The sequence below is a fragment of the Annulohypoxylon truncatum genome (genome assembly GCF_022578515.1).
Source record: "Annulohypoxylon truncatum strain CBS 140777 unplaced genomic scaffold F4807scaffold_4, whole genome shotgun sequence".
In the NCBI taxonomy this organism is placed as follows: Eukaryota; Fungi; Ascomycota; class Sordariomycetes; order Xylariales; family Hypoxylaceae; genus Annulohypoxylon; species Annulohypoxylon truncatum.
In genome coordinates this window covers 1-23,204 of record NW_025953790.1, presented here as the reverse complement: position 1 = coordinate 23,204, position 23,204 = coordinate 1, and the positions used below count along the sequence as shown (strand labels likewise).

General features: G+C 36.8%; 4 protein-coding genes and 2 non-coding genes across 6 annotated transcripts; 3 read left to right on the top strand and 3 right to left on the bottom strand.

Annotated features, from left to right (window-relative positions):
- Nucleotides 1–64: 64 nt before the first annotated feature.
- F4807DRAFT_410168 (alpha/beta-hydrolase) lies at nt 65–1,896 on the top strand. Its single transcript, XM_047996593.1, has 3 exons — nt 65–537; nt 597–1,340; nt 1,407–1,896. Exons 1-3 carry the CDS (start codon nt 201–203, stop codon nt 1,538–1,540), a joined length of 1,215 nt encoding a protein of 404 aa, XP_047857736.1. The 5' UTR covers nt 65–200; the 3' UTR covers nt 1,541–1,896.
- Nucleotides 1,897–2,667: 771 nt separating this feature from the next.
- Nucleotides 2,668–2,757, bottom strand: F4807DRAFT_t24. Its single transcript has one exon. It is a non-coding gene; the product is annotated as a tRNA-Thr (tRNA).
- Nucleotides 2,758–2,773: 16 nt separating this feature from the next.
- F4807DRAFT_t23 lies at nt 2,774–2,892 on the bottom strand. The gene has a single exon. It is a non-coding gene; the product is annotated as a tRNA-Leu (tRNA).
- A 107-nt stretch (nt 2,893–2,999) lies between these two features.
- Nucleotides 3,000–5,039, bottom strand: F4807DRAFT_470653 (S-adenosyl-L-methionine-dependent methyltransferase; the record flags this gene model as incomplete). Its single annotated transcript, XM_048002842.1, has 5 exons — nt 3,000–3,949; nt 4,004–4,443; nt 4,510–4,633; nt 4,694–4,820; nt 4,893–5,039. The coding sequence occupies 5 exons, from the start codon at nt 5,037–5,039 to the stop codon at nt 3,636–3,638; spliced, it is 1,152 nt and encodes a 383-aa protein (XP_047857735.1). The 3' UTR covers nt 3,000–3,635.
- Nucleotides 5,040–8,599: 3,560 nt separating this feature from the next.
- On the top strand, nt 8,600–14,420 carry F4807DRAFT_470647 (P-loop containing nucleoside triphosphate hydrolase protein; the record flags this gene model as incomplete). The annotated part of the gene is made up of 5 exons (XM_048002841.1): nt 8,600–9,196; nt 9,255–10,533; nt 10,596–11,622; nt 11,679–12,506; nt 12,581–14,420. The coding sequence occupies 5 exons, from the start codon at nt 8,600–8,602 to the stop codon at nt 14,259–14,261; spliced, it is 5,412 nt and encodes a 1,803-aa protein (XP_047857734.1). The 3' UTR covers nt 14,262–14,420.
- Nucleotides 14,387–15,287, top strand: F4807DRAFT_255359 (EthD domain-containing protein). The gene has a single exon (XM_047994428.1). The coding sequence runs from the start codon at nt 14,580–14,582 to the stop codon at nt 14,988–14,990; it is 411 nt and encodes a 136-aa protein (XP_047857733.1). The 5' UTR covers nt 14,387–14,579; the 3' UTR covers nt 14,991–15,287.
- The last annotated feature ends 7,917 nt before the right edge of the window (nt 15,288–23,204 follow it).

The following is a 23,204-nucleotide window of genomic DNA, read 5'->3' as shown; positions in this document are numbered from 1 at the left end:
ACCTGTCGCATGCGAATACGGTGGCTTGCTGCCAAGGGATTCAATCCCTGATGCGCAGGCACCGACCTCACCCCGCTGCCGAGCAGCCCGGCTGCGGCGTATCCGGTGGCATGCATACAATGGCCACCTCATTCAGATGAGGGGCAAGTTTACAATCATGCTCACCTACCTAGGTTTTTAAAACATACAGGCCATTAACCATGAGTTCTAACGGCGTCGTCGAACCATACCAGATCGCTGTGCCGGACGAGGCAATCGAGAAGTTGAAGAAGAAGCTTGAGTTGGCGACGTTTCCGCAGGAGACCAGCTTTTCCAATGATTGGAACTACGGGGCGCCGCTCGACGATATCAAGAGGCTCGCAGGCGCCTGGAGGGAGACTTACGACTGGAGGCGCGCAGAGGCCGAGTTGAACGAAAAGCTCCCGCAATTCACGACCAAGGTTGGCGTTGAAGGGCACGAGGATGATCTGAAGGTTCACTTCGTGCATAAGAAGAGCGAGAAACCCGGGGCGATCCCTTTGTTATTCTGTCATGGATGTGAGTTCACGTCGCGCGTAAGTAGTTTATTGACAATGGTCAACTAACGACGGAGGAAGGGCCCGGGAGCTTCATCGAAGTCTCCAAAATCCTGCCGCTTCTTACGACTGGCGACAAGGACGACGAACCAACGTTCCACGTCGTGGCCCCCTCGCTCCTGAATTTCGGGTTCTCCCAGGGAACCTCCAAGCCTGGGTTTGGGATCTCGCAGCAGGCCGAGGCATGTCACAAGCTTATGCTACAGCTGGGCTATACCAAGTACGCCACGCAGGGGGGCGACTGGGGGTTCATGGTCACTCGCTCCCTAGGGATTCAGTATCCGGCTCACGTTATCGGCTCGCATCTAAACCTCATAATAGCACGGCCTCCGCGACTTTTGACCTCTCCTCTGCTGTGCCTGCAGCACGCGCTGGGGTGGTACTCTGCCCACGAGAAGGTCGGGTTCGAGCGCTCGAAGTGGTTCCGCGACGAAGGGAATGGGTACAGCCGTATTCAGGGAACTAAGCCTCATACCCCCGGATTTTCGCTGGCGGATAGCCCGGTCGGGCTGTTGGCATGGATTTATGAAAAGCTAGTCGGGTGGACGGATGCGTATGGATGGACTGACGATGAGGTTCTTACCTGGATTAGCATATACGCGTTCAGCCAGGCCGGCGCGGACGCAAGTGTGCGGTTGTACTATGAGACGGCGCATAACCCCAAGGGCATGGACTCGCTATTAGAATGGAATGGAAAGTTACCGCTGGGGTTATCGTATTTTCCAAAAGATGTGCTGGTGCTGCCGAGCTCGTGGGGCAAGACTTGTGAGTCCTCCTGAGTTTTTCTTATCCCTTAACGAGAGCGGTCTCAGCTAATTTTGGCGATGTCAGTGGGACCAGTAGTGTACGAGAAGCGGCACGAGGCAGGGGGACATTTCCCCTCGATTGAAAAGCCAGAGGATCTAGTCGGCGATGTTAAGATGTTTGCAAAGAAAGCCGGGCTCGGGGCGAAGCTAACCCTCTAAATTTCGGATGCCTCGTATAATCGACTCAAACGGAACGAGTACTAAGACTAGGAGATCCTGGAGTGGCATCTGCTTATTACCTCAAAAGCTCTTCTATGATTACCAAGTCACGTTTCTAGACGCCAGCAATTTCACAGGTTTTGAATTTCTTGGATGCGATTAACCAACCTTAACTACTTAAATACTATATAGGCACATCTTATAATACTCTTGGGATCTTGAGTGTACCATGGATCCATAATATTGTCTTGATCAGTTCCGAAACTTGTAAGCAGTTGCCGTACCTTGTCATGTTAGACGAGAATGGAATCGGCTATCGTAGGATAGCTCGCTACAAACAAATTCCAAATCTTTCTAGTCAACTGATCCTCTTGGAGCGGCTTCGTGAAATAAGGATCGTTGACCTTGAAAGCCTCGACCATTTGGTTCACACCTTGGCCCAACGTAACAACTCGAACTTGATTAAAATCTAATAGCCACAGCTCGGTTTTCAGGTTGAAAAATCTTCGTGGAGTCGTGACGACGGACCCGTGAAAGAGCCGGGCTGCATCTTGAGGATCTTAGAATGACTTTTAGGAGATATTAATACCTGTTGCACAGAGCTTCCTTCCTAAGGCAAATTCGACGGTTCTTGCGTCGGTTCTAGTAGCACAATGCATTATAGCAAGTGCTTCTGCCATTCGAGACGTTGTGATACCCACGTCTAGTTCTAGTTCTACTAGTTGATTTAAATGTAACTTGGAATTTCGTGGGGAAAAGAACTTTCGTCCGCTCATCCCTTTCAAAGAGCCAAGATAGATTCTCACAAGACTGTCCCGATTTACAGGACCGACTTTCGCCTATTGAAGGTGATGGCATTCTATTGCCAAGGGTTTAAGAAAAGTGATACTCTTACTGCGCTACGAGAATATTTATAAGGGTGGATAGGTACTTTTAAGCATTCTTGTGGAGTATTCTGACTGGCGAATCACGCACGAAATTTTAGTATCAATACCCGGCGAAAAGAAAAATTTATTTCTACTTATTAATAAACTAGAATATCTATCTAACCTGCTAAAGAAGATTGACATAGATTTAGTCTTCGATAAGCGACAAAAAGGTATCTACAAATTGTATCAAAGAAGAAATGCCCCCACACCGGATTGAACGATGGACCTCAGCATGGACTTGTAAAGGAGAATTACAAGTGCTGCGCTCTACCACTGAGCTATAAGGGCATAAAATGAATTCATATGAGAGCTGCAGGATTCGAACCTGCGCGGTTTCCCATTGCGGGTCAAATGTTCCATGGACTTCGTGAAGAACGAATGGAAATCCTAAACACAACGCCTTAACCACTCGGCCAAACTCCCATTGGAGAATCCCCAACTTTTGTGGATTCCGCTTGGCTTGCTCTCTGGTATTGTTCTATATAAGGATGGTCCCTCTTACCATAAATCCGAAAAGGACTAAGGGGTGAATCAGTCAACGCCATCTATTATCAATCGTCTCACTTAGTTTAAATCGTTACAGATGGAACAATGTTCTTATTATTTCAAGAAAAAACCCCTTTAGTATTAGAATGGCTAATTCATAAGGAGGATTGGATCTTACATATGGCAATCAGCTCTTATTAAGTCACCAATCATCTCCACCGGAGAACTCGGGTAGTTCCATCCAATTTATGCCTACCTAGGTAGTTATCGATTGGTTCAACTATTAGTTCTTCCTATAGCTCCTAGCATGACTTCTGCTGAATTGAGAAAGGAGTTTGATTGATAATTAGTTTAGATAGGTAATTTTGGTTCATTCAGGGGTTGCTTAGTCATTCAGGGGGTCATCTAGTTCTCCTTTTAACAAGGATATAACTACAAGTCAATGTAAAGAGTATAACTACTAGCCAGGAAGTAAGGCACACTTGGAATAAATAACATAGGTTGAAATTTATAATTAATTAGGACCGAACATAGCTTAAGTCAAGAACAATTGATTTATACTCGGGTTCTGAGCCACACTGCGTAGGTACCAATGATTTTGCCATCTCACTATAATCAATTAGTTTTGTGGAAGCATCTTCGATATCCCATCTTGATCTGGGTGACTTTCTTGCGATGATCTAATTGGGAACTGCAACGATAATGCTCTCGCCCGTTTCTGGTCTATACGCAGTCTTCTGTATCACCTTTAAACCAGCCTGGTCGAGGAGAGCGTTCCATTGCTTCTCCGTCCTCTCGGCCGACGCCAGGCTAGTCATCATTATCATGTCCTGTACAGTAGAACGCGCATTTGCACCCGAGTTTGGAATGATCATCTCATCGATGATGAGGACTGAGTTAGGAGATAAAGCCGGCAGGATATTCCTGATGATACTGAGTGCTTTGGTATCGGGATAATCTTCCAATATGTTCCTCATGTAGTAAACGCGGGCACCTAGATGCGTTAGAGTCGTGTCGCATCCCTGGATACCCGATATGAGAACCTCACCTTGCAGAGGTTGCTCCGTCCAAAAGTCGTACGCCTGGGTTTCGACGCCGTTTATGGAGATAGCATGTGGTAAGACGAACGGCTGGTCCTGCAAAACCACGCGACCTGGTATTTCGGGGTGCGTCTTCTTGAAGAGGGCACACTGCTGTCCAAGGCCACCACCTACGTCGACCATGAGAAGCGTCTCTGGCATCGAGTCGCCGATATGGGCGGCGAAATCGAATACATCCAACCAAGTCTTCTGGCTCCGGTGTTGCTCGGTCATCCACAAATTAAAGTCCGCCATGAGTTCCGGTTGGTCCATCGCCCACGCATAAGCCGGCTTGTCGGTCTTATGGGCAACTTGAAACGGACTGAACAACACATCGGTAGGGTTCCTATACCCTGTGTCGGCGAGAAACTTTGGCGTGACTTGAAGGCATGGCATGACGACCATAAAACTGCATGAATGAGCTTCGCATTAGTAGGCTCCGTAGGGCAAAATTGGGTTTCATCGATGAGCTCACGTGTGGGCTATACCAGCCTGAAACCCAGGACGGGCAAGAATATGTGTAACGTTGTTAGAAGTGAACTCATCCTCTCCGACTTCGGCGATCATATCCATCGATGCTAGAAATCTGAGTATGCGGCCTAGGTTGGTTTCAGTCAGAACCCTTGCGTCCGATATACAGTTCTCTCAGACGTAAATACTCAGCAATATGGTATCAGCCCCCGAAAAGCTAGCCAGAAAGGCAGTTGACAAGGGAATGGGGGCTTCGGCGAGTTTCTTGAACAAGCCCAAGTTGCATGCCACTTGCGCAAATGTGAGGATCATGGGCTGGCTAATGTTAGTCTTAGACAAGGCATAACCTAACTATCTGGAGAAGCGAATTACGTAGATACCACATACTGCCCCATTGACCCGACAGATAGTATTGAACGGGTCTTCTGTTGCGGCCAGAAGCTTTCTAGCCGCTCGGTACAGGTTCGAACGCGCAGCGGGATCTGAAGGAGGGGACTTGGAAAGAGCCTCAAGCTGTGCAATAAGGTCGGACATCTTCTGCTATACACTGGCACAACTTTAAAACATGTGCTCTGCGTCTCGGACTTGTAAGATTAGAATTATCCGGTCTTGATAATCCCTGAATGAAGGTCGAGTTGATACGAGCGGTGTGCGTAGATGATTGAGTAGGTTAGGTACTTAACTTAGAGACTACCTAGACTCAGTAAACTAGAGACAGGTAGAGAAAAGGTATAACTAGGCTGCAAATGTTACAATCGCAGTAGTACTTCAACGCGAAACAGCAAGAAACCAAGAGTGGTGTTCTGGGAGGGGGTCAATTACTGTCAGGGGCATAAGTGGAGTAGGCCTAGAAGGAGGTCCTGCGGACCTCCTGCTAGGCAGATGCGAGTTAGCAAGGTATAAGAAGGGGGCTTTGCCCCTTTCAACCTTGGAAGAAGTAGCGTTATTAGTTCAATCATACTTGCTATATACTAGCAGCGGCTACGCCGCGCCTCTGCACTCACTTTACGCTTGACTTAGGGACCTATCACTGACAATTACGATGGAAAGCGGTGGGCCAGAAAACAAAATTATCAGAAGCTGTGCCGTTCTGACACATCCATATTGTTAAATGACCAACAGCGCATCACCCTGCATTAGGCCCAAATTCCCCCCTTTTAAAAGCCCCTCGCTTTGCAATAAACCTTATAATGCTGAGTGAAAATGCAATGGTAAGTTCCAGCACCGGGAGAAGTCCTGTTTATCTGGACGCTACTCACAGTCTGCGGTGTTAAATCGTCGGCGTGGTAGCTGTTGTTGAAAGATTTAGGTATCGTAAGTAGATGAATACGCCTTGATTGGGAGTCCTTGGTAGCCGTCATTTCTAGAGGCTTGCACATTATGCTGTAATCGTAAGTAACTGGGTCCAAGCATATATCATGTTCAACGGTATCTCAGACCTTTGATATTGTCGTAAGATATGTTTTTCTTTGATATTGAGAGCTGACACTTCCCGCCCACGAACTCCATGTGTATAGTGATAAAATTTATTGTAATACGTCTTCGCGGATCCCGAGGTCGCTGTCTTTATTGCCGCCCACACGCCTGACAATACTCCCATGCCTAGAAAGACGCATAGGCCGACCTGCTTCTGGGATAGGACCTTGAGCTTTCGTATGAATGTGATCGGAATAAGAGATGGCGCAGAGTTTAGGAGGACGCTATAGGCGTATGTAATTACTTAGTCAATTGTGGCCGGATAGATGGATTCAAGCAATCGGCTCTTGGAACGTCAGTCTAGCCCACACGAGGAGGATTTCACTAGGTGAAGCTGAGAATAGATGAGATGATCATACTGGCTGTGAAAAATGGTATGTTTAATCTACAAAAACCATACCCGTAGCGTCGCGGTCTAATTCATAATTCGCTTGAGTAAGAATACGGCAGAAACCTTGCCCATAGAAAAGGAGAGGGTCGATATCCCTAAGGTGTGCACAATCCAGTGCCACTTTTGCAAATTCATACCTGATAATTATTCGGCTAGATCGAAATAGATGCTGTCCGAGGCTATAATTGCAAAAACTGTACAAAGCGATAGTGTCATAGTGTGCATAATCTACATGGTAGGAAGATATAATCTTGCGAAGCTCAAAGCCCTCAAGGGCCATGAGGGGACCCTTTTGGAGCAATCCCGGCTATTGCAGGAGGTTATGTGCTTGAATAGACCAGCATATCTACGTGCCAAATGGTTCGAGCATCACAGGTTTGATATTGTGGGCGTGGCTCCGTATGACCTGCCTTTCGGTAATTATGTTAGTCCGGCCGTAACCACCGAGCCCTGAAGATCTTAAAAGCTGGCACAATCGTCTTAGGCTACATGAGTTCGGTCCCTTGGTTGATCCATATAGTTGACTCATTCACTTTCTACGGAGGCGTATAACTACGTCTCCTGGGTTAAGGAGACTATCGAACAGAGAGTTCAAGTGGGTGCTCACTACTACACGAAATCAAGCCCAAGTGCCCCAGATAAGCTATTTTAATGGTATGGCATGAACCTCCGAGGGATGATGTTTATACACCCATCTACGGTTGGGTGTTTCTGTTTGCTAATATCTTAGACCATCGTCTGACTCCTCGCTGGCACCAAGGAAAATGGCAGTATAGAAAAAGACTGGAATTGGTTCACAAGTGAATTTTTAACAACATCTACGGGTGGTATATGAATAAATACGTAACTACCTACATAGTATGATAGAAAGTGGTGACGACGGTGATTAATATATCGAAAAGGAACTTGTTATTTCTACCATGGTTTTCCTTTTCTACCGCCTGGTTAATAACTTGAATTATGGCAACGTAGTTTAAAAAGAAGTTTCGACGTTAATAATTTACTTCAAATCGATGCAACTGAGCAATTTTAGTCATCTTACTGGCTGTGTTTACGAGACGTTCCGCCGACATCGATCGATCCCCTCCGGTGGTCAGGTACGTATAGCGCCGTTTGAGGGGTTGCAGATAAATAATACCTATATCCCGGGAAGCAGGACGGTTATTGCATCGCAGTACTCACGCGGAAGAAGTAAATGCATAACAAGCGAGACATTTTACCGGCATTATTAAGATTTTACTGACTATATCGTGATAGGAGAGGACTGGTTCAAACGGGCTAAGGAAGTTATCTTAGAGCGATGGACGTCGAGACACGAGATGATGACGAATAGGACAACATCCATGTCTTGGCGTACTGGTAAATGATATCAATATTGGATATATTGGTAGCCGCTAACTGAGGCAATGTCACTTTCAAGGCCTTTTGCATGCGTGAGCAAGAAGTTGGGTTTCACGGAAGTTCGCACGCTAACGATCTTATTGTTCGATAACATCGGTAACACCTTTACTCAGGGCGAAGACGAATCATATCACAGACGAAACTCTGGACTGTTTCTTAACTGTCCCCGCGTCTCTAAATTTACAATCCACATTGCGGAAGCCTAGAGTGAAGGTGGTATCTGCTTACGTTAGATCCCTACTTAGGGGCTTGAATCAAAATGAGAGCTTGAAAAGAAGCGCTGCATTCGCGTACATGATCTTATGTGCATTATTTCAATACGGGCTCTGGAACCATTAAAATTGTCTAACGATATCATAACCCTGACGATTTCGGGCATTAATGGTTAACGGTTTGTAGGACCTGGATCTTGGTATATCATGACATGTCACGAATCACAGCCAAGTCACAGCTCACGCGGCAAGATGGTCGTGGATAAGGACAACTGATTGATCGAATTTGACTCAACACCGTGACTCTGAAACGACGGGATAGACTCTCCTCAGCCATTAATATAGTTTTGACGAATCAGCTCGCATACGAGGCTTAACGTGGTGGTTGGCTGCAGCCCAACAAAAACTTGTTAAGGCTGTCTGCATTTTCCGCGTTTGCATATATCATTTTTGATACTTGTCATTTCCTGCCTAATCTGATATACACCCAACTGGACTCAAAAAATGCGCCTGCATATGGAAAATAGTGTATATAGGTAGCCTAGGCGTTCCCATTGACGAAACCTCTCTTGCACAGCATAATTCCATCCACATATTCACACTTCTACCCCAACATGGCATTTCTCGGAGCTTCGTGGAGTAAAGTGAGCCGCGCGCGTCTCCGAACCTGGCGTGACTCTTTGAAACCACTCACTGTCGACATTGTAGGCGACTTCGCCGGAAAGGAGCGTTTCGCGATTCATGGGGAGGCGCTCGTGTCTCATTGCATCTCCGCCGCGAGAGTCGATTATGGACACGGCTTTCAAATGCTACATGCGGTACATACCATCGAGTCATTCCTCAAGAAGCTGAGAGATCGTGGTTGTAACTTTGAGATTGTTTGGTTCGACAGCCTGAAATATCTCTGCATTCCCTATGGCACCCCTGAAGAGCACAGCTATAAGTATATCCTCACCAGAGCGGTGCTTATCCAACATTTTGCTCGGCAATCTCCGTCGCATCTAAGTCATAGATTCGATGCAGTCAACTGCGACGAGTTTGGTCGATATCTAACACACAATCCCCTATATTTTTTCATGTGCTCGGATGGTCGAGCCGCCCATTCAGATGCACATGTTACCACCCTTGCGCATTTGAGTCTTGGCTATCACATGTCTTCATTAGGGTATTGCGTGGCCTTCATTGACGAAATTAGCTTCGGGAGCTCAAAAGTGAGAATCGTGGTATTGCTCGGCCGTCCTAAGACACATTGGTCTGACCGACTCTTAGGTTAATATTTCCGTCGCGACCCCTACAGGGAGACTCCCCCCTATCGAGAAAGACCACCCCCTGGAAAATGGTGATCAATCTACCGCAATTCTCGAGAAGCGGTCGTCAGTTCAGCAAGCGATCTGCCAACACCCGGATTTGACTTACAGGGATATCGTCACTATCTACGCCCTTTCCTGTGTCCTGGATTCTTCCGCGACAGATGCAAGAAGGAAAGGGGCTATGTGTGTCCTTATTCAGCTCGTCATTCTACGCCATTGTAATCTCTCGCAGCGTTCCTTCGCACAAAGCGGACATGGCCTTGTTGGAACTAACCATGCCATTTTCAAAGAGTTTTGCGAAGCGGCTATAGAGATTGCTGACACGGGCATCAGCGAAGGGCTAGCAGCCACCAGGTGGGATGGATTCGACTTGGTCGACGGACGCCTCTATCTCGAAATATACAATACTGCCTCGAATCTCAAGCTATCTGGGGCTTTGAGGGCCGAAATTTCCGAACTGGCTATTTCTCTAGAGGCGCTGACTATGGTGAAAATTCCGGATTTGCTTCCTAGCTGCCTTCCGGACGCGACGGAATCGTCCCCTGAGAAATTGAACAGCCGAGTGGACTCCTCTGTCCTTCCTTTTAGTCACCCCGTGGTAGACCAGTACTTACAGCAGGTCCAACTAGAAACCCAAGAAGACCCCGACCCACCACATTCTCAAATTTTCCAGGAGTTGACTCACTGGCACAATGCCAAGAAGCTCATCGACCCTAAACATGTATCGAGAGCCCCCGGCTTCTTTGCCCGGAAACGAAACCAGAAATTCATGGCGGATACCCTCTCCTACTCCGCCAGCTTGACCGGCGCATCGGGGAAGAAAATCGACCCCGAAATCATAGTCGTACGCAAGTTTGGCGAAGAAAAGACCGCCAAATCCACGGACGCGCTAAAGGATGATTGGAGGGCGGCTTTGAAGAAACAAGCATCGGCAAAGAATAGGAAGAAAGTCCCTAAGCGCGGCGTCGTGAGTGGAAAGCAAAAGGCCTTGGAGGAAGCCGAAGCTACGAGGATGGCTAAGGATGAGGCGAAGTCCCTCGCGGCTGCAGAATCTTGGAAGGATCGACTGCAGGAATTTGAGAACGAACGTTCCTTGATCAAGCGCTTCCATAAAGCGGAGAGGCATTTGTCTGGTCTTTCGTCAGCTCACAAGTCCTATGTCAACGCAGAAATCTCGTTATACATCTGTCACATCTTGGTATTGCTACGTCGTACCGGCCAATGCCCAAAGCAAAACGGTAGGTAATCCGACCCAGAGTTTGCCTGGATTGGTGTTAGCTAGCTGACACTTGTGCTTCAGTTCCGGATCTCGAAGCGATTTTGTGGTCAAAGGTTCTCGCAACCAAAAGTTTGCCACTTACGCGGGATATTGCCTCCCCTCTACGTCTCCTATCAGACAACTGCGGAATCCCGTTAAACCTCGGTCCTCTCTCTTCCTTGCCGAAAAGAGAATTGCCGTTCACGATGATCGAGTCGGAGTTGAAAAGTACGACCTACTCTAAGCCGGTGAATTTCCAGCTCGACTTTTGCGGCCCTTACATGGAGCGGAGTTTCGACTCGACTCCGGATGGCCGAGTTCCTTTCTATCCGGACGCGTGGCAGCGCAAGGTCCTCGACGCTATCGACGCCGACAAAAGTCTCTTCGTCGTCGCGCCAACTTCGGCTGGCAAAACTTTCATTTCTTTCTATGCTATGAAAAAGGTCTTGCTAGCCAACGACGACGACGTCATCGTGTACGTCGCACCTACGAAAGCCCTAGTGAACCAGATCGCGGCCGAGGTCCAGGCACGCTTCACCAAATCGTATCACGGTCGCGAAGGACGATCCGTCTGGGCCATCCACACGCGAGATTATCGTGTTAACAACCCCCAGGGATGCCAGGTACTGGTAACTGTCCCACACGTTCTACAGATCATGCTGTTGGCTCCCTCCAACGCCAAAACGCCAAATTCATGGTCTCGTAGGGTAAAGAGGATCATATTCGACGAAGTGCACTGCATCGGCCAGTCCGAAGATGGCGTCATCTGGGAACAGCTCTTATTGCTAGCTCCGTGTCCCATCATTGCTCTTTCCGCTACCGTCGGCAATCCTCTCGAGTTCAAGACGTGGCTAGAGGGAACACAGAGGATAAAGGGATACGAACTCGACATGATCATCCACGGCTCCCGTTACTCCGACCTGCGGAAGTATATTTACGACGCGCCCCCTCCTTGGGAGTTCCAGGGCCTTAATTCCGTCGAGAGGTTGCCATTCCCCGGCCTGGAATCAGACGCCGACGTTTCGCATCGGTTTGCATTTGTACATCCTATAGGAGCACTTGTTGGGAGGTGAGGCAACATCATGTTCTCTAATGCCTCGACGGACTACTGACAGGTTGGGACAGGAACCCCGACACCTTGAACGATGCAAGCCTAGAACCACGAGATTGCCTTAGCCTATGGAAATGCGTGAAGAAATACGAGAATGATCGCCGTAAGTTTAACAGTTCTCTGGCCCCCGAGAAGTTCCTATCTACCCCGGTCAAGAAGTCCGACGTGGTCTCGTGGGAAGCTTCCTTGAAAAAGGAGCTGAGAGCTTGGTTGGTCGACCCCGAGTCTCCTTTCGAGGCGGTCCAACAGGAGCTGCGCGGCGAGCGCTACAGAACTTTGAGTACTACTAAATCCCAACAAGAACCTTCGGCAATCGCGGAAAGACAAGACCACAGGAAAACAATCTTCCAACTAGCCGTCGACCTCCGATCGTGCGGCGCGCTGCCCGCCATCTTCTTCAACTATGATCGCGTCGGATGCGAGGCCTTACTAAAGACCATCCTCGAAACATTAGAGTCGGCGGAGACAAAACATAAACAGAACAGCGCCAAGTGGAAAGGTACGATCGCCGAATTCGAGAGGTGGAGGCGGATACATAGTAAAGCGCAGGGTAAGGCCGAAAAGCTGCTTCGCGGTCAACAGGGGAAGGATGACGAAGGCATGAGCAAAGCCGACATGATGCGAGAGATGGCCAGCCAAGAACAGAGCCCCTGGGCTAGCTTCGACCCGGACGCGCCTCTATCCCAGTTCAGTTTTGCAGATACGACCAAGATGACTCAAGCCGAGTTGGACGAGCGACTTGACACTTTGAGAGGCCACAATATCAAGCCGTATCTAATCAGAGCGCTGAGAAGAGGGTTAGCCGTCCATCACGCAGGCATGAACCGACAGTATCGCCAGGTGTAAGTTGGAATTGTCCTCGGACCTCCTTTTCATGAATGCCTACCTACCATTCAACCACACTAACTCGCGTCAGCGTCGAAATGCTATTCCGTAAGGGCTACTTGACGGTCGTGATCGCAACCGGCACCCTCGCGCTCGGTATCAACATGCCCTGCAAAACAGTCGTGTTCTCCGACGACTCGGTTTTCTTGACCGCACTCAACTATCGACAGGCATCAGGTCGTGCCGGGCGGCGTGGGTTCGACGTCCTCGGTAACGTCGTATTCCACGGCATCCCACCCAAGCGCGCTCTCGAGATCATGTCGGCAAGGCTGCCAGATCTAAGAGGGCAGTTCCCGACATCGGTAACTCTCGTATTGCGCTTATTCGGACTCCTCCACGGCACGAATAATTCGGAATACGCCAGCAACGCCGTGAAGTCGCTGCTAACTCAAACTCGGCTATACCTTGGCGGCCCAGCGGCGCAGATGTCTATAGAGCATCACTTGCGGTTCTCGATCGACTACCTGCGAAGACAGCAGCTCCTCTCCGAAGACGGAGCACCGCTCAACTTCTCGGGTCTGATAGGACACCTTTACTTTACCGAGAATTCCGTCTTCGCGTTTCATTCACTGCTGAAGGAAGGCTACTTCCACAACTTGTGTTCGACGATATCCTATGCATCCGAGCAACCCGACGTCATCCTGGAGATCTTACTCGTCCTGTCCCACCTCTTCTGCCGAATCCCCTGCTACCGATACCAGGACAAGTCCTGGTTGGAGAATGCGGTTCATCGGTCCCCGTCGCTCGTTCTGCTTCCCGCACTTCCACAGACGGCCGCCCGGGTCTTGAAGGAGCATAACCGCAAAACCTTGAGCATCTTCCAAAACTATGTCAGCACATACGCTTCTCAGCACCTATCTGATAAACCTGACATCCAGCTTCCATTCACCAACCACAAGATCGAGCCTCGCGAGCCTTGTAACATAAGGTGCACATTGTCTCCTCTCGGCGAAACGACAGTGCGCTCTCCGTTTGCGGCGCTCTCCGGATTTACCGACGAGTTCGAGACCATCGGCGAGCTATGCAGTACGGCGCGTTCAGGCGTCTTCCTCGAGGAGTCCGCGATCCCCTACATCCCCATAGCGCCAGACGAAACGAACGGGGTTCCGTGGAACGCCTACCTCTACGACTTCTTCAAGCACGGCGACATGGGCGCGCTAGTGCGTGACAACGGGATCAAGGGCGGGGACGTCTGGTTCCGCCTTAAAGACTTCTCGCTCATCCTCGCTACCATCGTGACGAGCCTGGAAAATTTTCTCGATCCAAATACCGAGGTTGACGATGCTGCCATGATGGATGTCCAAGACGTCGGAGATAGGATGGACGAGAACGCGGGGGTAGACGCCGACACGGATGGAACGGAAGTTGAGACCGGTCAAAATGACATCGCGAAGGGCCGAACAAATAAGATGGCGGCCTCGAGGAACAAGGGCAAAGGCAAAAGAAAGGACGTTGCCGAATCGTGGGATGCCGAATCCTCGGACGCCGAGCCGGACGGCGAGTCGGACGACACAGAAAATTTCCGAGCGAACGCTACGAGCCCCGGACCTAATCGAGGGCGACCAAGTCGCTTCGACGATGTCAAGTCTTCGCCCAACCCATCGGTCCCCAGCTGGTCTCGTGGCGGCGGAGAGTCTTTGGTGAACGTGTACAGGGCTTTTGCGACGTTACGGGACCAGTTTGACGAGAAATTCTTGAAGGTGTGGGCCTAAGGGGGTAGATTCACATGTAGGATAGACCTGGAAGGAACCGAAAGTAGGGACAGCCTTGGACGTAAGAACTTTGATCACGGAGTCCTACTTGCCTGGCCAATCAGGTGGGAATGCAGCCAACATGTAGGCTATGCATGCCAGGGGCAAAGGGACAGAGATATGTCTTTATCGATGAAACAGACTCCCCAACACCCCGCCTGGTGTAACTATATCACTCTACGTCCAAGCTTTTCAAGTCGTCTCCTGTTCTAGTCTCCCAGCTTTCCAACAACATATCATTTCTCTATCCTTCGTATTCAATTCAATTCATTTATCAACATGACTTACTCGATCCTCGTTTTCGTCTACCGCAAGCCCGGCACCACACCAGAACAGTTCAAGGCACACTATGAAGGATCGCACGTACCATTGATACGCGAACTTGCCGGCGCGCACTTCCCATTATCGCATACTCGGCGCTACATCCACCGGTCCGAGGGTCAGGGTGAAGGCACTACGCGAAATGCCACTACACCGGCGTCGGTGCTTATCGGCAGACAGGAGGACTTCGATTATGATGCATTCGCTGAGCTTATCTTCGATGACGCCACCGCGTTTCAAAATTTCTTCGCTGTCATGCAGCAGCCCGACATCGCCGCTAAAATGGCCGCCGACGAAGAACATTTCATCGACCGCTCCCGTCTGTCCGTTGTCGTTCTAGGTGAGACTCATGTTACGGCCAAGGAATGAAAGGCATGATTGAGTTCCTGTGGGCAAAAGTCACTGTACTGGCTCAGGATAATCTCGAAGGCTCGCTTCTTGTCAAACGCTCGACGCCTTTGAGTATTAGTGGGAGGACCCACGATGAAATAGTGGGTCTACCGGGGATGATAGGGGTTGAGCCCGGGCAGTCCATCAGTTAGAATATTTACGTTGGTCGATTACCACGTCCGGTGCGAGATCCTTTTCGCTTCCTAGTTACATTGACTTGCGATTTAGACTGCAGTTGAATCTGTATTAAACCTAAAGTCTACTTGAACTGTTGTTGATCTACAGCTGAAGCAACCTCTTAATTGAACTGCGAACCCACTGCGATCGAATCTACAGTCTAATTGTAGTCTGTTAACTGAACCTGTATTGAGGCTCGTACCTTCTTCTTACAAGACCGATGTTTTTCCTCCCGCTACGCTTAGAAACCAGCTCGGTAAGTTTCTTTGTCTTATTTTTAGAACTTCAAGTGATGACTCAGTTGTTATTCTTCCCCCCTTCCTTTTCTTTGAAGAAGGTATAAATTTTGGTCGAATCGACCTCAACTTTGACTGCAACCGATCAGCATCCTGTTCGATGGACGGGATGACTTTGATTTTGACGACGACCGTTAGGACGAACTGTAAAGCTGAAGATGAAGAGGACGGTGTGATTAAGTTACATCATATCGCAGCATTCTCACGCCATCGAATCCCTATACTACACTCAAGGAGCTCCAATAGCCTTTGGATTGAGGTATTTCCCCATCCATTATACCATCTAGGATACAATCCCCCATGAAATGGTACGTATGAGTAACTTCGTTCCCCTCAGGAACACCTCGGAAAATAAAAGGCAAGTCTGAACCTTTTACAACCCAAATCTCATCACCAGGCCGAACCACCTTGTAACAAAGTCCCAACTTTCCTCCCAAGCAACTATACTGTGGTCATCGAGGCACCAAACAACTATACTGTGGTCATTGAGGCACCTCGATGACTATTTTTTGGTATGGGCGTACTGACTAGGTGGTCCGTGTAACCTTAGTTTTGGTACCTTGATGACCATTTTCCTCGATGATCATTTTTGGCCCCTACCTGGCCCTACCCTAAACAACTATATTGTGGTCATCGAGGCACCTCGATGACCATTTTTTGGTGTAGGCGCATTGATCAAGTGGTCTGTGTGACCTTAGTTTTGGTACCTCGATGACCATTTTCCTCGATAACCATTTTTGGCCCCCACCTGGGCCTAGGGCTGGCCCCACCCCCAGGACCCTAGGACCCGCTTTTTCAGGGTTGGGGTTACATAGCTAGGGTTAGGGTTAATTTTTATTAAGGTTATTTAAAGTTAAGGTTTAACCCCCGCTTACGTAATTAACTTTAAATTTTTAAAAATAAATTTTTCGAAAATTTAAAACATTTAAAATAAAATTTAAAAAAACGTTTATAAATTAATGGATTTTATAAGTATAATTATAATATTATATCCGTTTTAAAGTTTAAATTTTTCGTTATTAATTAATATAAAATATATTAAAATAAAAGTAAAAGTAAGGAAGTTATTAAAGGAAACGTTTTTAAAATAAAAAATTATTTTTTTAAAAATTTAAAACTTTAAAAATAAATAAAATAACGGAATAACCACGGTTTAAATTTATAAAAAATTTTAATTTAATTTAATAATATTAATTTAATTTATTAAAAATTTATTATTATTTTTAAATAATTTTAAACGTTTAATATTAAAAAGTAATAAAAATAATTAAAATAATTATAAATATTTAAAAATTTTAATTTTATTATTATATTTATTAAATAAAATGATTTAATTTAATATAAATTTATATTATAAATTTTTTTAAATATTTTAAAATTATTATAAATTAATAAATAATATAATATTAAAATAATTTAAATTTTATAATTATAAATAAAATTAAAATATATAAAATAATATAATTTAATAAATTTAATATAACCGATTTAATTTATATTAAGTTTTTATATAAATATTATATATTTAATATATTTAATTTTAATAATTAAATATAATATAATATTAAATTATTAAATTAAAAAAAACAAAAATAATAATTTTATTTAATAATATAAATTTATAAATTTTAAATTATATTAATAAAATAATAATTAAAATAAAAATAAATATAATAAAATTAATATTATAAAATTTAATTAAAAATATATTATAATAAACGTAATATAAAAAATTATATAATATATAAAATTTAATATTTATATTTTAATAAATAAATAAATTTATAATAAAAATTAAAATTATTTTTATATTAATTAATATTTAAATAAAAATAATTAATTATATTAAATATAAATATAAATATAAAATGTTTTATATAATAATAATAATATATATAAATTATTAAAAATATTATTAAAATAAAATAATTTTAAATAAATAAAAATAACGGATTATATAATTAAATTAAAATTTAATAATTAAAAATATTAAAACGTTTTAAATAATATAAATAATTTTTTTTAAATAAATATAATAATAAAAAGTTTATTAAAAACGTAATTATATTATATAAAATCGAATATAATTATTTAAATATTTAATAAATAAATATATATATATTTAAATTAAAAACTTAAAAATAATAAAATTAATTAATTTAAAAATAAATAAAATAAAATTATATAAAATAAAAAATTTAAAACCGAAATATTATAATAAATTTTTTATTTTATTATTAAAATAATATTATATATAATATTTAAAAATATATTCGAATATAAAATAATAAAATAAAAATTTAAATGTTTTTTTAATATTATATTATTTTTTAAAAAGTTTACGTAAAAAATTAATAAATTATATATTAAAAAAATTTATAAATATATTAAATTAAAATATAAATAATTTAATTAAAAAAACTTATTTATTTAAATAATATTTTTTTTATATATTTAAATTTAAAAAATATATTATTATTATTATTATTTATATATTTAAATTAATAAATATTATATAAGAAAATTAATTAATTAAACGTTTTTAAAACTTTTTAAATATATATTAAAACGGGTTTAAATTAATAATTTATAAAATATAAATATATATAAAAAAACGGGACATTTAAAATAAAAGTTAAAAAGTATTTTATAAATTAATAAATTTATATAAAATATATTAATATAAAAAATTATAAAAAAAATTTTAATTTAATAAACGTAAAAATAAATTAAAATAAAATTCATAAAAAATAAATTTTATATAAATAAAAGTTTTATATAAATTATAATTATATATAATTATAAAAAATTATATTATTAAAATATATTAAATAAATAAAAATAATATTTTTAAATTTTAAATTTTATATTATAAAAATAACGAAATGTAAAAAGTTTAAAATAACGAAATAAATTAAAAATTAAATTTATAATATTATTTTTATAAATTAATAATATTTAAAATTATTTATATTAAATTTATAATATATTATTTTTATAATATATAATATATAATTAAAAATCGAACGTTTTTTTAAATTTTTATTATTAATTTAAATTTTTATATAAACGTTTTTTTAAGGTTTATTTATTAATTAATTAATAAATTTTAAATGTTATTAAACCACGCGTTAAAGTTATAAAAAACGTTATTAAAATAATTTTATTTTTAATTCCGGTTGGAAATGTTAATAAATTATAAAAAAACGTTAATAAATTATTTAATTAAAGTTATTTAATTAATTTAATATTATTATATTTTTACGTTTTTATATTTAAAAATATATTTAATTTAATTAACGTTTTAATTTAATTTACGTTTTAATTAATTTACGATTTAATTAAATTATAATTAAATTACGATTAAATTTAAATTAAACTTATAATTTAATTAATTTATAATTAATTTATTATTTAATTTATAATTAATTTTATAATTTAATTAAATTATAATTAAATTTATTATTTAATTAATTTATAATTAATTTACGATTTAATTAAATTATAATTAAAATTATATTTAATTTAATTATTAATTTAATTAATTTACGATTTAATTAAATTATTATTAAATTTAAATTAAATTTATAATTTAATTAAATTTATATTAAATTATAATTAATTTATAATTAATTTATAATTAAAATTATAATTTAATTAAATTACGGTTAATTTATAATTAATTTAATAATTTAATTAAATTATAACGGATTAAATTATTATATAAATTATTATATTATAATTATTAAAATATTTTAATAATTATTTTTTAATATAAACGTATTAATTATATAATTCGTATAATTTTAATTTTAATATTTCGATAATTATTTTCTTTAATAATTATTTTTAACCTTTATTTAAAACCCGCTTTTTTAAAGTTAAAGTTATATAATTAAAGTTAAGGTTAATTTTTATTAAAGTTAAGGTTTAACCCTTGCTTATATAATTAACTTTAAATTTTTAAAAATGGTTATTTCGTCGAAATAAATCGTTTAAAATAAAGTTTAAAAAAACGTTTATAAATCGATGGATTTTAAAAGTATAATTATAAAATTATAACCGATTCAAAGCTTAAGTTTTCTATTATTAATTAATATAAAATGCATTAATATAAAGATAAAAGTGGGGAAGTTATTAAGGAAAGAATTTTTAAAATAAAAAAATTAATTTTTTTAAAATTTTAAATTTTAAATATATAAAAAAACGGAATTTCCCCGGTTTAAAATTTAAAAAAAAATTTAAGTTTAAATTAATTATATTAATTTAATTTAATAAAGATTTTATAATTTTTTAAATTATTATTTTAAAACGTTTATAAATATAATAATATAATTATAATTATTATTTATTATTATAATTTATATTATTAAAATAATTATTTTTTATATTTTAAAACTTTTAAAATAAAAAATAAAAATTCATTTTTAAATTAATAAGTTTTATATATAATTCACGTTATTTTTTAAAATAAATAAATATAATATTAAATTAAAATATAATATTTAATTAAAAATAAAAAGTTTTTTTTAATATTTTATTATTATTTTAAAGTTTTATATAAATGTTTTTTCGGGGTTAATTTATTAATTAATTAATAACTTTTATATATTAATATATTATATACTAAAAATATAATAAACGTTATTAAATTAAATTTAATTAATATTTTAATTAATTTATATTAAATAATATATAAAATAATAAATTAAATTTATATAAAATAATTATTAAATTTAAAAATAATTAAAATAAATTTAATTAAATTAAAAATTAAAAATGTAATAATTATATATAATATTAAATAATAAATAATAAATTAAAAATAAATTATTTTATTATTTATTTAAATTATAAAAGTTATAATAATTATATAAAAAAATTAAATATTTAAATTTATTATAAATAATAATATTAAAATAAAAATTAACCGGGAAATAAATTATTTAAATATAAAATTTAATATAATTAAATTATTAAAATAATTTAAATTTATTTAATAAATGTATAATAATTATAAATATATATATAATAAATATAATATTATATATTAAAAATAAAAATAATAAAATATAATTATTTTTTAATAAATGAAATAAATTAAATTAAATATTTAAAATAATTATAATAATAAAATGAAAAAATAAATTTAATAAACTTAAATAATATATTTACCGTGGGACAGCGGTTAAAGCGTTATATTCCAAGGCATTTTTTAAAATAAAAAGTTTTATTATTTATTTTAATTATAAAAAATTAAAATAATTATATATAAAATATATAAAAATAAAAGAAAATATAATAAATAATAATTAATATTATAAATTTATTTATATATTATAATTTAATTAAAAAAATATAATAATATAATATAAAATATTTATTAAATTTAATTTAAATAAATAAATATATATATATAATAATATAATAATATAATAATATAATTAAAAAAAAGTTTTTTATTAAAAAAATTTAAATAATAATATTAATATAAATAATTATAATATAATAAAAAATATAAAATAATAAAATATAAAATAATAAAATATAAAATAATAAAATATAAAATAATAAAATATAAAATAATAAAATAAATAAATAATTTTTTAAAACGTATTTATATTACGGGTTAAATATATAAAATCGGAATATTTTAAAAGTTTAATAAATGAAATATATAATTTAAAAGTATGAATTTTTATAATTATTATAATTATATAATTATTAAATATTTTAAATAAAATAAAATTATATATAATATTTAAAAAAACGCTTTATTTAAATAATATTAATATATAATATATTAAATTTTTATTTTAATTATTATAAATATAAGTAATTAAATAAATAATAAAAAATAAATATAAAATAAATAATTTATTATTTAATATATTTATAAAAAATTATTAAAAATAAATAAAAAATATAATTAAATATTTATATTTATAATAAATTATAATATAATAATTAAAAAAATAAATATATATTATTAATATAAATATATAATATTTATATATTTATATATTTAAAATAAAAAAATAAAATTAAAAATAATTAAATATAATTAAAATTTTAAAAAATAAAATATTAATTTAAAAATATAAAAAAAATATAAAAATAATTAAAAATATAATTTATTAAATTAATTATTATATATTAATTAAGAGTAATATTAACCGCGTAATATAATGTTATTTATTTCCGTTGCGTAATAACGTTAAAAAAATGCGTCCGAAAAAAATATAAATCGGGTATTTTTATTATTATATAAACCGTTATATAAATATTTATATTTTTATAATTTTTATATATAATTATTTTTTAATTAATTTTAATTAATTATTTTCCGTTTAATTTAAGTTTAAATTTTTTATAATTATTATAATTTAAAAGTTTTTAATTTATTTTATATATAATTTTATTTATAAAATTTAAAATAAAAGTTTAAAAAAAATATTATAAAGTTAAAATAAAATAATAATTAAATCGCGGTCGTAAAATTTAAAATTATTTTAATCCGATAAATTTTTTAAACTTTAAATATTTTAATTATTTTAAAGTTATAACTTTTAAAATTAAGTTTTTAAATTTTTTAAATTTAAAGTTTTTAAATTATTTTAATTATAAAAAATTTAAAATTAAATTAAATATAAAATAATTAATTAAATATAAATGTAACGTTAAAAAATATTTTATATATTATTCGAACGCGTTAACGTTATTTTAACGATATTACGCGCCGGAAATAAACTATTATATATTACGCGGTTAATATTATTTTTAATTAAAATATAAAACTTTATTTAATTTTAATAATTATTTAAAATTAAATAAAAAAATTATATATTTTTAACGAAAATAAAATTAAAAATAAAATTAAAATTATTAAAAAATTAAATTATAATAAATATAATAATAAATATAAAATAATATTTTAATATATTAATAAATTATATTTAATAAAATATAATATAAAATAATAAATATTTAAATAAAAAAAATAAATATATTATATTAATATTAAAATAAAATTAATGTTTAAAAATAAATAATAAAACGTTTAAAATAATAATTAAATTTATATAAAAAATTAATTTAAATTTAAATATAAAAAAATAATAAAAAATTTATATATTAAATAAATAATAATAAACCGAAAATAAATTAATAAAATAACGTTTAATATTTAATATTTATTTTTTTAAAAAAAATAATAAAATAAAATTATATAATTTAAAATATAAATAAATAAATAAAAAAAAATTAAATATTTATTAAATTTTATTTAATAAAATAAATATAAAATTAAAATTAAAATAATAATTATAATATTAATATAAATAAAATGAAAAAAATATAATATATAATATATAATTAAAAATCGAACGTTTTTTTAAACCCCCGCCATTAATTTAAATTTTTATATGAGCGTTTCCTCGGGTCCCACTTATTGATTAGCTAATAAACCTTAAATGTCGGCAAGCCACGCGCTAAGGCTGCAAGAAACGTTGTTAAAATAACTTTATTCTCAACCCCGGTCGGAAATGCTGGCAAGCCACAAGGAAACGCTGGCAAGCCACCCAATTAAAGCCACTTATTCAATTTAGTGCCGCCATACCCCTGCGCCCCCCCCCCGCACCTGCGATTGAGGCTGTATTCAACCTGACTGGCGCTTCAACCTGACCTGCGCTTCAATTGAACTGCGATTGAACCTGGATTG